The sequence below is a fragment of the Culicoides brevitarsis genome, chromosome 2 (genome assembly GCF_036172545.1).
Source record: "Culicoides brevitarsis isolate CSIRO-B50_1 chromosome 2, AGI_CSIRO_Cbre_v1, whole genome shotgun sequence".
In the NCBI taxonomy this organism is placed as follows: domain Eukaryota; kingdom Metazoa; phylum Arthropoda; class Insecta; order Diptera; family Ceratopogonidae; genus Culicoides; species Culicoides brevitarsis.
The window spans coordinates 13,232,154-13,245,603 of record NC_087086.1 but is presented as its reverse complement, the minus strand read 5'-3'; the positions used below and the strand labels follow the sequence as shown (position 1 = coordinate 13,245,603).

Below are 13,450 nucleotides of genomic sequence, written 5' to 3'. Positions count from 1 at the left end.
AAATTTTTTTTTTATAAAAAATTTTTCTTCAAAAAAAAAATTTTTTTTTTTGATAAAATGTCTTAAAAATCATCAAAACCCCTCAAAAAACGAACTTACCTCTGAATAATCACTCTCAATATCACCAACAAACAATAAAGTACGGGCCACGTGCCTTACGCGAAACACCTTTCGTGCCTTTATCAGATGCAACCATGTGTGTCTATCACTTCACGTACGTCAAATTCTTTTGTTCTCATTCAGGAGATTTAATGATCGTCAGAATTTCAACAAAAAATCAACTTTATTCTCAATTCAACCAACTTAAAACTAATTAACTTTCAATTTTTTCTTCTTTTTTAGCAATTACATATCTGGCGCCCGTCTTTGTCGTATCAGAAATCGGCACAATTTCAAAATTTACTTCATTTTTATTCTTTACTATTCCAAATTTCGCTGCCACTAAAAAATAAATTAATTTTTTCTTAAATTTTTTCAGATTTTTTTGTAAAAATTTCTTACATTCAAATTCATCGGAGGCTTCTTCCAGCACATCAGCGAGTAATTTGCCATCCACATCGTCACATTCCATCGTGCCGCCATGAACAGCTCGCAAACACGCCGGATCAATGTGCTCGTGCAAGCTCTTAAAGTCGTTCCCGTGGAAGAAAATGCGATTTTTCAACTTTCCCCGCATGAAAGGTCGGAAAAGCCCATACAACATCTGAAAAACTACCGGATAATTGACGATATGGATCGCTTTGCATCGCAACGGGACACATTCCTGCGTGTATTCCATGATAATTCGCGAAAATCCGGGCCTGGCAGAGAGACATTGCTTCAACGTTAGATTCAAAAAGTCCAAAATCACGACGTAACCATGAACTTGCGTCTTTGGCTCAAGCAAGGCTGCTTCCACGGACAGCTGCATCGCCCGAAAAATGTCTGTAATTGGCACGACGCTCGGATCCCAGTCGCGACCCCCGAAAAAAATCAAAATTCTTCGACCGTGTTGATCGCGCAACGGCTGAAAATGGATGATGTTATGCTGAAAACCAATTTTTGCCGTTTTTGGCACGAGATTTTCGCACAAATCGGGATGTTTGAGCTTGAATTTGTAATAGCGCAACATGAGTTCGTACGCGCTTTTCGCATAAAATTTTGTGGGACGCAAAAAACGCATCAGCCATTCATCGTGCATGTGCGGAACGAATAACGTGTCGTCAGCTGCAAGGAAAAAAATTATAAAATTTACCGGCATAGAGGTCGTTCACTTTTTTTTGCATTTTGCTTTGACAACAACAGTTATCTTTCACTTTTATTTTTCAAAAATTTTGTTGGTCAATGTCGTAAAAACTAGTTTTCAAGGTTAAATTTTTGATTTTTTTGCAGAAATGTAAACAAAAGTGACTCAATGACGATTTAAAACTCACCTTCGACGAGTTCACGAAGCTCTTTGATGCCTTTTTCCACATTTTCAGGCGTTTCTCGTAACTCAACTCGAGCTTTTTCCTTTTCTTCTTCTGTTAAATCGCTGTAATCCAAGCGAATTTCGTACCCTTTAGAAATTTCAATGTAAGGGCGCCCATGTTCGTCGTACTTTTTTAATTGCATTTTATGATTTTTCACTTAATTTTTATTTTTTTTTAATTAAAATTATAATTTAAAAATTTAAAATTAAATTTTTTTTCTTGAGAAATTTTCAATTTTGATGTGATTTCTTGCACAGTTAAGAGACAAATGAAACCTTTTCGAAAAAAAAAACGGTGAATTTTACATGTAGTAAAAAATAAGTGGTTTGACTAAACAGAAAAAAAATCAAAACCGGTAAAGCAAGACGGCAAATTGTTAGCGTTTTGTTTATTATTTATAAATAAAACGTGGAGATAGGTCATGCGAGTTTTTTGGGCTTCCGGTTCATCTTGATAAAAATTTAAAAATAAAAAAAATGCAAATTTTTTGTGGGTGCAAATTTAGGTTAAAAAAAATTTATTTGTCTCTTTAATTTCATTTGAATTTTTTAAAAATTTGATTTAATGACATGCAATTTCTGTGTCCTTTTGGACAATAGTGTAGCGCGTGCCAGTTTTTCCAGGATCAGTGATAGACACAAATTTGTAATCCATTTCATGTTTGTTTTTGACGATGCCAAATTTGTTGCATACTGAAAATATGTAAAAAAAAAATATTTATTAAAATTTACATGGAGGAACCTCAAATTTTTTTTCTTTTTTTCACATTGAAAAATTTAAAAAGAAATTCGAAAATAAATTTTAAAAAATTATTCATAAATTATTTTTTTGATTATTTGATAAAAAAAAAGAAAATAAATAATTCGAAGGTATTGTTCCAAGATAAATATTTAAATTAATTAATTTTTTACTAATTTTTTTGCTTTATTTTTTGAAGTTGTTTCTTTTTAATTTTCAGGGCTGCAAAAATTTTTATTAAGCATAAATTTTGAAAATAAGACAGAAATTAATTTATTTCTTTCTTTTCGGGTAAAATATTTTGCACATACCAAAAAAAAATTGAACTGCTAAAATTACATTTTCATCTAACCATAAATTTAAAATTTACAATTTTGAAAAATATCTAACCAAATAACACATTTAATTTTATTTTTTGTTTAATTACATTTTTTTAACCTTTTTGTTTTTGTTTAAAAAATGTTTAAAAATTTAAATATTTTTATTTTTTTGTATATTTATTATTTTAAAATTTTTATTTGATTTTAATTCGTCAAATTACAAAATAATTAATTTTAATTTTTCGTAACTTGAGTTTAATAAATTATTTAAATTATTAAAAATATTTAAAAAATATATTTTAAATAATTAAATATTTTTTTAAAGAAAAATAAAATAAAATGAAATATTTATTTAATGAAAAAATTTTATTACTAAAATTAAAAAGAAAAAGAAATAATAATTAAATAGTTAATTAAAAGTTTTCGCAGCTATGATTTTTAATTTTTTTAATTTTATTATTTTTATACATATATTTTTTATTTAAATTTTTTTTATTTATTTTTTCATTTATTTATTTATTATTTTTTTAAATAAAAAAATTAAATTTAAAATTATTTATTACCTAAAAAAATCAAAAATCGTCTAAAAACAATTTTAAAAAATATTTTTGGGACAAAAAGTCGTTCAAAAAAAATCTTCTAAAAAAATAAATCTTTACTCACTTTCAAATTCTTCTTTTCCCTCTTCAAGCACCTCAGCTTGCAATTTCCCATCTACCTCATCGCAATCCATCGTGCCTCCATAATACGGTCTCAAGCAACTCGGATCAATGTGTTCGTGCAAACTCTTAAAATCATTCCCATGAAAGAAAACCCGAGTTTTCAACTTTCCCGTCATCAATGGTCTGAACAAACGATACAACAACGACAAAATTGCCGGATAATTCACAATATGAATCGCCTTGCACCGCAACGGAATACATTGCTGCAAATATTCCATCATAGTTCGCGAATTGAACGGATTTGCGTGCATGCATTGTTTCAGCGTCAAATTCAAAAAGTCCAAAATCACGACGTAACCGTTGACTTGCGTGCGTGGCTCCATCATGGCAGCAATGACAGCCAATTGCATCGCACGAAAAACATCGGTAATTGGCACGATGCTCGGATCCCAATCACGACCCGCGTAAATTGCCAAAATTCGTCGTCCGTGTTGATCGCGTCGCGGAAGGAAATTTATGATGTTATGCTCGAAACCGAGTCTCGCAGTGGCGGGCACCAAATTGTGACACAAAATTGGATGATTTTTTTTAAAGTAAAAATGGCGCAAAATTAGCTCGTACGCACTTTTCGCGTAAAATTTCGTCGGACGAAGAAAAACTATGAGCCAGTCATCAAAATCCGAGGGAACGTACAATTTATCGTTCGCTAAAAAAAATTAGAAAAATGTTAGAATCGACCTTTGATCGGATATTGACTTTTCCTTTCACTCTTTTTGCTTTATTTTTGTTTACTAAAGATTAAAAACTTGTTTTCAAGGTCAAAAAATAAAAAAAAACTCACCGTTGATAAGCTCTCGAAGCTCTTTGATGCCTTTTGCGACATTTTCAGGCGTTTCTCGTAGTTCAACTCGAGCTTTTTCCTTATCTTCCTCCGTTAAATCGCTGTAATCCAAACGCACTTCGTACCCTTCCTTGATTTGGATGTAAGGCCTGCCATGCTCGTCGTACTTTTTTATTTGCATTTTTTTTTAAAATATCCAAAATTTTATCTTGAGGTGTTGCTCCTTTCACGCTTATGCAAAAACTGCAACAAAAAAAAGTTTTCGAGAAAAATCAAAAACTAAATTGACTGCTTTCAAAACAAGAAAAGCAAGAAATTTTTTGTCTACTAATTTTTTTCGTGTTTTGTGTGCTTCCTGTTGATCTAAATGGAAGATGCTGCACAGATAAATTAGATACTGATTTTGTGAAAAAATTGGTCAATTTATATTAAAAAAAAGTAAATTAATTTAATTAATTTTTTAAAAAAATGTTTACTATTTATTGAATTTATTTATTTTTTTTTTTTTTTAATTTCATTAAATTAATTTAATTATTTATTTTAATTTATTTTAATTTAATTAATTTAATTTTAATTATTTGATTTTAATTTTAAATATTTAATTTTTAATTAATTAATTTTAATTAAATTATTTTAAAATTAAAATAAAATTATTTTAAATTGAAAATATAATTTTTTTTAAATTAAAATAATTAAATGCCTAAATTAATTTTTTTCTAGTTATTCAAACCTAAATTCAGTGATTTTTTTTATTGAATAATATTTTTTTAAAATATAAAAAATAACATGAAATTAAAAAAAAATAATATAAAAATTTTAGAGTTTTTTGTTTCAAAAATAATTAATTAATAAAATTCAATAAAAAATAAAATTAAACATACGAATTTCAGCTGACTTCGAAAGCAGGGTTGCCAAAAATCACAAAAAATTATTTTCGAATCTTCTTTTATTTGATTGATATTGTTAAATATTGTTTCAAAATAAAAATACTGAGAAAATAATTAAAAAAAAAATAATAAAAATGGTAATAAATTAAATAATATGAAAAAAAAATTCTCGAACAGAGTTGCCAAAGTTTTAAAAAATTAATTTTATTCTGTGTTTTTTTTTAAATTTTCACATAAAAAACAATTAAAAATGTTTAAAACAAATAAGAATAAAAAAATTCTTTGAAAATATTTGGCAACCCTGTTCAATAATTTTTTATAATTAATTTATTTCTTTCATGCTTAAAATTTGAAAATATTACTCAAAAACGCCGGAAAGCCTTTTATGAATCAAAAAATGTTTAAAAAAAATACAAAGTGAGTCTTCAACTCGTGTTAGTGATTTATTTTTCAAAAAAGATAAATTCTTGTTTCACCCTCTAAACAAATAAAAAACGTAAATTTCTTGACAAAAAATAGTTTTATCGCAAATTATGCAATTTAACCGGTTTGAAGAATTTTTGTTCTCAAATTTTTGCGTAGATTTGCACTTTTTTGCTTTATTTCCTCACCAGCTTTTGTAATTAAAAGACGTTTTTGTGTCTTCTTCTTCAAAAAAAAAACAAATAAATAAAACAAAATAAAATGGAAAATAATAACAACGAAATTGTCCGAGGAAAACAAAAACTCCTCTTTGACGAAATCGGTCGTCCTTACGTGTACATTTGCGAAGGGTACGAAGTTCGTTGCCAACGTGGTGAAATCCCGGAAGAATACAAGAAAAAAGCTGAACGCGAGCTCCGTGAAACGCCCGAAAATGTCAAAGCTGGCGTCGAAAAGTTACGCGCTCTCTTGAAAGCGGACCAAGAACTCTTCACGCCCTACGAGAACGACGATTATTTGATAAAATTTCTTCGTCGCACGAAATTCTATCCGGAAAGTGCGTACCAGCTGATTCGTCGTTACTACAAAATCAAGCAAAAATACCCGAAATACTGCGCAAATTTGACGGGATCCAATACTCGCATCGTCGGCGAACAAGGAATAACTCAGACGAATCCACGTTTAACGAAACACGGAGAACGAATTTTCCAGATTCATTTCGCGAATTGGGATCCTTGCAAAGTTTCGATCTACGACATTTTCCGGAACATTCTAATGGTGGTCGAACCGACAATGTTGGAGCCAATGTCACAAGTGAACGGATTCATTGTCATGATTGACGTCAAAAATTTAACGATGCAACAAATTTTGCAATTTACGCCGTCTTTTGCGATGATGCTGTTGGAATTTTTGCAAGAATGTCTTCCTTTGCGCTTAAAAGGGGTTCACGTGGTCAACAATTCAGGAATTTTCCCACTACTTTACAAAATTTTCAAACCTTTCCTCGGAGAAAAACTACGAAATCGGATCTTTTTTCACGGAAGTAACTTTGAAAAATTAATCGAAGCTGTTGGAGCCGAAAACTTGAGACCTCGTTATGGTGGCACGATGCCTTGTGACGTCATTGATCCCATGCTGCAAGCCGAGCTGTATGTCGTTGGAGAAGATGAGTTCGAAGGTAAGTCAAATTTTGCCCAGAAAAAAAAAGTGAAATTCTAATTTGAAGTAATTTTAGTGGCCAATTCCTTCGGATTTGTAGAAGATATAAAAAATGTACCGAAAATTGTCGAGGTAGCACACGGCAAATTCATACTCGAGAAGAGACTCTCGAAAGATTTGATTGTAAAAAATTGAGTTTAATGTCCTAAAGTTCTTCAAAAGTTTTTTTTTTTGCAATGATTTAAAAATAAACCTGTTGATTGGTTCTTGCTTGACCGGTTTCTTTTATTTACACATGCTTTTTATTGAAACTTCGTTAGTGTCTTTTATCGTGTTATGCTTTTAGTTACAAACTGAGAATTGAGATGGCGTTGTTACTTTTTATCACAAAAGTTCGTTAAGGCAGAATGTGCATTGGGGCAATTTAGAATATGGATTGGGAAAATTTTTAAAATGTACATTGGGACAAAATTTTAAAATTTGCATTGGGACAAATTTTGAATACGGATTGGGAAAATTTTAAAATATGAATTGGAACAAAACTTCAGAATTTACATTGGGGCAAAATTTCAGATTTCATATCGAATATTGTGCAAAATACCTGAAGGGTTCAAGAAGGTTATTTGAAAAACGTGAAAAATTGGGAAATTTTTTAAAATGTACATTGGGACAAAATTTTAAATTGTGCATTGGGACAAAATTTTAAAAATTTCATTGGGACAAAATTTTTAATTGTACATTGGGACAAAATTTTTAATTTTAAAATTTGCTTTTAAAAAAAAAGTTATTTGAAAAACGTGAAAAAAACCTAATGAAAACGTTCAAAAATTTCTTGAAATTTTGAAAAAACATTAAAGTAACTAAAAAGTAAAAGAGAAAAATTTAATAAAAAATATTTTTAAAATGTGCTTTTTTAAGAAAAAATGCCTTTAAAAGTGAAAAATAAACGAAAATTCTATAGAATATTGTATTAGCTAGAGAAAGGTCAATTAGAGGTCAAAACTATAAAAATTCAGTAATATAGCTTAAATTGTTGGACTAGAATGTTTTTCTTCTCAAAATCAAATATTTAAGAATTTTCGTTTAAAAAATTAAAATTCTATTAGGAATTTTTTTCGAAAAAAAAAGCATATTTTAAAAATATTTTTTTAATAATTTTTTTTAAATTTATATTTACATATAATCCTGATTTTTTCAAGTTTTTGGGTAGTTTGACTTACAAAACTGACAAATTAACATCAAGCAGGTTAAAAAAAAGTGAAATTTCTTGAAAATGCAAGTTAAAAAGAAAGATCAACACGGGCGGTCATACCTTGAAATATGTGAAGGGTTCGAAATTCGCTTGGATTATAGCGAATTATCAGAAGCCGATAAGGAAAAAGCCCGAACTGAATTACGAGAAACGCCTGAAAATATCGAAAAAGGTTTAAAAGAGTTGCGACAACTTCTTGAAGAGGACGATACATTATTCGTTCCTTCTGAATCAGACGACTTTTTACTGGCATTCCTTCGTCCTACGAAATTTTACGCCAAAAGTGCCTACGATCAAATTCGTCGTTTTTACACTTTTAGAGCAAAGTATTCGGAGTTTTGCCAGAATCTTGTACCAAAAACTGCGAGACTTCCCTTCGAGCACAACATTGTCAATATTAATCCAAAACGAGACCAGCATCGTCGTCGCATCGTAATTATCAAGGGAGGAGCTAATTGGGATCTCGATGTTGTGTCTATCAATGAAACTTTTCGCGCGATCTTGCTGGCTAACGAAGTGGCGTTGATGGAAAAAGTGACGCAAGTCAATGGTTTTATTTCGATTTTAGATTTTTCTGGATTGACGTTGAATCAATGTTTGGTAGCGACACCTTACAACACTCGGATGCTCATGAATTGGATGCAAAGTGCAAACCCATCGAGATGTAAAGCTATTCATATTGTGAATTATCCGAAGGTGTTTTTTGTGCTTTTTAGTATTTTTAAACCTTTGATCGGAGCAAAGTTAAGGAAAAGAATATTTTTTCACGGCAGTGATTTTAAGACGTTGTTGGAGCATGTCGATGCGGATTGCTTGCCAAAATACTATGGAGGCACGATGGAATGTGAAGATGCGGATGGGAAATTAGTGGCTGATATTTTGGAAGATGCCACAAATGAATTTGAGGGTAAGTTAATTTTAAGAGGAAAGTCAATAAAAATTAATTTAATTTTCTTTCAGTTAAATCTCGATACGGAATTGTGAAACACAAGCATGAAGTTAAAGTCAAATTGTTGGATACTGATTAATTCGCTTAAAAACCTCAAAGGTCTACATAAAAATGTGATAAATAAATGAGAATCGTAAACTTCATCAAAAACGCCGGGTCTTTTACCTGTTATCCCAAGCAGAAGCCCTCAAAATTCACTTAGCTCTCCCAAAAGCTCCCAAAGGGTTTCTAAAAGATCTTAGTAAATTTTAAGCACGATTGGAGTCAGAAAAAATTTTCATGATTTTCAGTCTGATCCATTGAACTAAGCTAGAATTAAGGAAAGAATTTGTTTAAAATATGATTTATGAAAAAGTCAATATGACTTAATTGACATGCAAAATAACTTTAAAAAAAATTATCAACAAAAAAAATTAAATAACACTTTCAGGCAGTTGGGTTATTTTAGATTAAAAATGTTTCTTTAAAATTTTCTCTATCATCCAATCACAAAAAAAAAGAATTTTTATTAGAATAAAACTTTTCATTAAAATTATGAAAAAAATTAACTATTTCCCTTAATCAGCCATCATAAATTAAAATTTAGAGGAAAAAATTAAGGTCACGTGACCAAAATTATTTTAATTATTTTTTTAAATTTAAGTTTCATTTTTCTTCAATTTTAAGCTCGAATTGTTGAGCTTTTATGTTGAGATAATTTATCAAAATTTTTTAAATGGAAATTAAAATTTTATTATTGGGTTTTCCAACCATATTAAAGCGTCTTCAGAAAGGTTGTGAAGCATTGTCCCGTTAAAGCGTGTTAATAAGCATTCAAAAATTAAATGTTCCATTGTTTGAATTGATCCGCACTCGCATCTTGCATTGTCTGTTATTCTCCATTTATTTTAAAGATATTGACATCTTCCATGGTTACTTCTGACACGGTTCAATTTCATCCATGATTCACGATTTAAGTTAAATCCTGCAAGTTTTTTATTTGCATCACTTATTAAGTTTTTATTTAAGACATCGCAATTTCCCCATTCGTTAATTCATTCTAATCCATTCCATTATACCGTAATCTACATAATGCTAAGAGAAAAAAAAACCGTTAAAATTACAATGAAACGAAAAAATGTAGAAAAATTAAGAGAAGGCTAATTTTGAAGTTAAGAGAAAACAATTTCTCTTAAATTTTTAACATTTATAAATATTTTTTTTAAACAAATTTTAGTGGTATTTTTAAATGTTTTTGACACAAAAATGATAATTTTAAAATAAAAATACATAAAAGTACTAAATTAGTTGAAATTTCAAATATTTTAGTTAAAAATTTTCAAAAATTAGAATTTGAAACAAAAAAAATGTTAAGAGAACGAAATAATAATTTCTGAAATAAATCGAAACCTATAGCCTAAAAGTGTTAATTTTTTGCCAAGAATATAGTATTAGACAGAAAAAAGCAATAAAGAATAAATTCTAGTTCTACCGGTTTATTAATTTTTATTTATTTAATATTTGCAAAATTTTTGGCAGTTTCATTTAAGAGCTCGATGAGATAACAGAAATTCCAAAATAAAAACGAAAGTTATTTTTAAAATAATTTTTTTAAAAAATGCAATTAAAGAAATATGACAAGCACGGTCGCTCTTACCTTGAAATTTGTAAAGGATACGAAATAAAATTAGAATTTAACGAATTATCGGAAGTTGATAAAGAAAAAGCTCGAATTGAATTACGAGAAACGCCCGAAAATGTCGAAAAAGGATTAAAAGAACTTCGTGAACTAATCGAAAATGACGATACGATATTTGTTTGTACCGAAATTGACAACTATTTAATGCGATTTTTACGTCCCACAAAATTCTACGCAAAAAATTCCTACAATCTTCTTCGAAGTCACTTTGAATTTAAAGAAAAATATCCAGAATATTGCAAAAATATCTTACCAAAAACCGCGAAACAGGCATTTGAACACAATATCATCAGTTTTTCTCCGAAACGAGATCAGCATCGTCGTCGTATTTTAATCACAAAAGTTGGAAATTGGGATCCGAATGTTGTCTCCGTTTATGAAATTTTTCGTGCTGCTCAGTTATCAGTCGAAGTAGCAGCGTTGGAACCAGTTACTCAAGTTAATGGATATGTTAGCATAATGGACTTTAAAGGACTTTCGTGGAATCAATGTTTGGTTGCAACTCCCTTTAATACGAGGATGTTTATGCAATGGTTTCAGAATGCAGTTCCATTGAGATGCAAGGCAATTCATTGTATTAATTGTCCAATGTTGTTTGGAATCCTTTTTAACATTGTCAAGCCGTTAATTGGTTCTAAGCTCAAAAATAGAATTTATTTTCACAGCAGTTGCAAGACTTTGTTGGAGCATGTCGATGCGGATTGTCTTCCGGAGTGCTATGGAGGCACGATGGAATGTGAAGAGCCTGATGGGAAATTGGTTGCTGAAATATTGGAAGAAGCCTCGGATGAATTTGAACGTAAGTACAGCTGTTTCTAAAATATTTTTTTCATACAAAATGACAAAATTTTAACAATTCTTAACTGTTGCTCAATATTTTTGCTGTTTTTAATTTTTTAATTCAGATTTTTTGAATAAGATTATTTACTAGAAACATTTAAAGTTAAAATAAAAAAAAAAATTAGGAAATATTTGTCAATTTTAACTTTTTTTCGTTTTATTATAATTTTTTTTCAATTTTTTTCAATTCAGAAATTTTTTGAAAAATATCTATTGTTTGAATTTTTTATTTAATTTAATAATTTTTAATTTAATTTAATTTAATTTAATTTATTTTTATTTAATTAATATTTTTCAAAAAATTTATCAAAATCTATTTTTTTAAATTTCTTAAATTTTTTAAATTTAAATTTCTTAATCAAAATGATCCCTTAAATGATTCAAATTTTTTGGGTCTGCAGATGACCAACTAAATAAGGGATCAATCTGACCCCTTTTTCGCCCATAGGGCACCAAAATTGGACTTTTCGATGAAATTTTATTTCTTTTCAATTATTTTATCAAAATATTCATTTTTTTGCCTTGTTAACTTTTTTGGATTCTGAAAAATTACATCGAAAAAAATTATTGAGTTTCATATGAATAAAAAATTCTCTTAAAAATTTATTTTTCAGTGGCAGCATCATTTGGCATCGTTAAAAATAAACATAAATTGAATGTTAAGTTTGTTCGAATCTCGAACACTGATTGTTTAGGGGCAAAATATGCATTGGTTAACAAAAGTGCGGCTTAAAAATTATTTTAACAATTTTTAAATAATTATTTTGAATTTTTCTTGAAATTAAAGAGTATGATCGTCTTTTGTTCTTTTTTTAAAGAAAAAAATTTAATAAAATAACAAAATAAAATATTTTTTTTAAATAAAATAAATTATATTTTTTTTTGTCAGATCGAAAAAGATATCTTTTCGGCATTCATGACAAAATTATGAATTTATTATGATTTTTTTGCCGAAATCTTTAAAATCATATGTTTTAACATTTTTTATTTTTTTTTTTTTGCGAAACCCAAAAATTATTAATCAAATCAAGTTCTCGTTATACCGGTTTATCATTTGTTCATTTTTTACAAAAGATGCTAATTTTGCGATTTTGCAAATAATATTTGACAGTCTTTGTTATAAAATCGATGAAATAACATCGAAAATACTAAAATGCAAGTAAAAAAGTACGACGAACACGGGCGCCCATACCTTGAAATATGTGAAGGATACGAAATTCGCTTGGATTATAGCGAATTATCGGAAGCCGATAAAGAAAAAGCTCGCGTTGAATTACGAGAAACGCCTGAAAATGTCGAAAAAGGTTTAAAAGAGCTCCGAGAAATACTTGCCAATGACGATACGTTGTTCGTTCCCTCCGAATACGATGAATTTTTAATGAAATTTCTTCGTCCTACGAAATTTTACGCCAAAAGTGCCTACAAACTCATGCGTCATTACTACGAATTTCGAGAAAAATATCCCGAGTACTGCAAAAATTTAGTTCCAAGCACTGCGAGACTCGCCATCGAACACAACATCATCAACATCCATCCGAAACGTGACCAACATCGACGTCGCATCATCATTGTCAAGCCAGGAACGAATTGGGATCACTCCATTGTGTCGGTGAACGAAAGTTTTCGTGCTCTCCAGTTGGGAGCTGAAGCAGCTCTTTTGGAACAAGTGACGCAAGTCAACGGATTCATCGTCATAATGGATTTTGTGGGACTCACACTGAGTCAATGCTTGGTTGCGACACCTCATAATGTTCGGATGTTCATGGAATGGTTTCAAAAAAGTCAACCATTGCGATGCAAGGCGATTCATGTAGTGAACTATCCAACGGTATTTGCGGTACTTTATGGGGTTTTCAGACCTTTTATTGGTTCAAAGATAAAGAAAAGAGTCCATTTTCACGGAAATGACTTTAAATCGTTGTTAGAGCATGTAGATGCAGATTGCCTTCCAAAATGCTACGGAGGTACGATTGAATGTGAAGAAGCTGATGGGAAATTGGCAGCTGAAATTTTGGAAGAGAGTTCGGATGAATTTGAATGTAAGTAGAATTTTTTGTAAAAAAAAAGAGAAAATTTAATGAGAATTTTTTTTAGTGGCAACTCACTTTGGAATTGTCAAAAATAAACACGAAATTAAATTGAAACTTGTTCCGGTGACGGATCCAAATCGTATAGGGACCAAATATGCCTTAGTTAAAACTGAATAAATTTCTTTCTTATATCTTTTACCGATTTCTTAACATGAAAATAA

At 29.7% G+C, this 13,450-nt stretch overlaps 6 protein-coding genes across 6 annotated transcripts; 4 read left to right on the top strand and 2 right to left on the bottom strand.

Annotated features, from left to right (window-relative positions):
* Positions 1 to 296: 296 nt before the first annotated feature.
* Positions 297 to 1,593, bottom strand: LOC134828535 (clavesin-2-like). Its single transcript, XM_063841514.1, has 3 exons — positions 1,413 to 1,593; positions 502 to 1,206; positions 297 to 441 (listed from the first exon to the last, which is right to left on the bottom strand). Exons 1-3 carry the CDS (start codon positions 1,591 to 1,593, stop codon positions 314 to 316), a joined length of 1,014 nt encoding a protein of 337 aa, XP_063697584.1. The 3' UTR covers positions 297 to 313.
* A 419-nt stretch (positions 1,594 to 2,012) lies between these two features.
* LOC134828534 (clavesin-2-like) lies at positions 2,013 to 4,193 on the bottom strand. Its single transcript, XM_063841513.1, has 3 exons — positions 4,013 to 4,193; positions 3,173 to 3,877; positions 2,013 to 2,143 (listed from the first exon to the last, which is right to left on the bottom strand). Exons 1-3 carry the CDS (start codon positions 4,191 to 4,193, stop codon positions 2,013 to 2,015), a joined length of 1,017 nt encoding a protein of 338 aa, XP_063697583.1.
* A 1,390-nt stretch (positions 4,194 to 5,583) lies between these two features.
* LOC134828533 (clavesin-2-like) lies at positions 5,584 to 6,675 on the top strand. Its single transcript, XM_063841512.1, has 2 exons — positions 5,584 to 6,499; positions 6,557 to 6,675. The coding sequence occupies exons 1-2, from the start codon at positions 5,584 to 5,586 to the stop codon at positions 6,673 to 6,675; spliced, it is 1,035 nt and encodes a 344-aa protein (XP_063697582.1).
* Positions 6,676 to 7,753: 1,078 nt separating this feature from the next.
* Positions 7,754 to 8,760, top strand: LOC134828532 (retinaldehyde-binding protein 1-like). Its single transcript, XM_063841510.1, has 2 exons — positions 7,754 to 8,639; positions 8,693 to 8,760. The coding sequence occupies exons 1-2, from the start codon at positions 7,754 to 7,756 to the stop codon at positions 8,758 to 8,760; spliced, it is 954 nt and encodes a 317-aa protein (XP_063697580.1).
* A 1,518-nt stretch (positions 8,761 to 10,278) lies between these two features.
* On the top strand, positions 10,279 to 11,178 carry LOC134828531 (retinaldehyde-binding protein 1-like). Its single transcript, XM_063841509.1, has one exon. The coding sequence runs from the start codon at positions 10,279 to 10,281 to the stop codon at positions 11,176 to 11,178; it is 900 nt and encodes a 299-aa protein (XP_063697579.1).
* Positions 11,179 to 12,352: 1,174 nt separating this feature from the next.
* LOC134828530 (retinaldehyde-binding protein 1-like) lies at positions 12,353 to 13,406 on the top strand. The gene is made up of 2 exons (XM_063841508.1): positions 12,353 to 13,238; positions 13,294 to 13,406. Exons 1-2 carry the CDS (start codon positions 12,353 to 12,355, stop codon positions 13,404 to 13,406), a joined length of 999 nt encoding a protein of 332 aa, XP_063697578.1.
* The last annotated feature ends 44 nt before the right edge of the window (positions 13,407 to 13,450 follow it).

Coding starts and splice junctions, on each gene's coding strand:
- LOC134828535 (XM_063841514.1), bottom strand. CDS start 1,593: ATGCAATTAAAAAAGTACGACGAACATGGGCGCCCTTACATTGAAATT. Junction 1,207..1,412: donor GCTTCGTGAACTCGTCGAAG/GTGAGTTTTAAA, acceptor TTTTCCTTGCAG/CTGACGACACGTTATTCGTT. Junction 442..501: donor AGCCTCCGATGAATTTGAAT/GTAAGAAATTTT, acceptor TTTATTTTTTAG/TGGCAGCGAAATTTGGAATA.
- LOC134828534 (XM_063841513.1), bottom strand. CDS start 4,193: ATGCAAATAAAAAAGTACGACGAGCATGGCAGGCCTTACATCCAAATC. Junction 3,878..4,012: donor GCTTCGAGAGCTTATCAACG/GTGAGTTTTTTT, acceptor AATTTTTTTTAG/CGAACGATAAATTGTACGTT. Junction 2,144..3,172: donor GGGAAAAGAAGAATTTGAAA/GTGAGTAAAGAT, acceptor ACATATTTTCAG/TATGCAACAAATTTGGCATC.
- LOC134828533 (XM_063841512.1), top strand. CDS start 5,584: ATGGAAAATAATAACAACGAAATTGTCCGAGGAAAACAAAAACTCCTC. Junction 6,500..6,556: donor TGGAGAAGATGAGTTCGAAG/GTAAGTCAAATT, acceptor AAGTAATTTTAG/TGGCCAATTCCTTCGGATTT.
- LOC134828532 (XM_063841510.1), top strand. CDS start 7,754: ATGCAAGTTAAAAAGAAAGATCAACACGGGCGGTCATACCTTGAAATA. Junction 8,640..8,692: donor TGCCACAAATGAATTTGAGG/GTAAGTTAATTT, acceptor ATTTTCTTTCAG/TTAAATCTCGATACGGAATT.
- LOC134828531 (XM_063841509.1), top strand. CDS start 10,279: ATGCAATTAAAGAAATATGACAAGCACGGTCGCTCTTACCTTGAAATT.
- LOC134828530 (XM_063841508.1), top strand. CDS start 12,353: ATGCAAGTAAAAAAGTACGACGAACACGGGCGCCCATACCTTGAAATA. Junction 13,239..13,293: donor GAGTTCGGATGAATTTGAAT/GTAAGTAGAATT, acceptor AATTTTTTTTAG/TGGCAACTCACTTTGGAATT.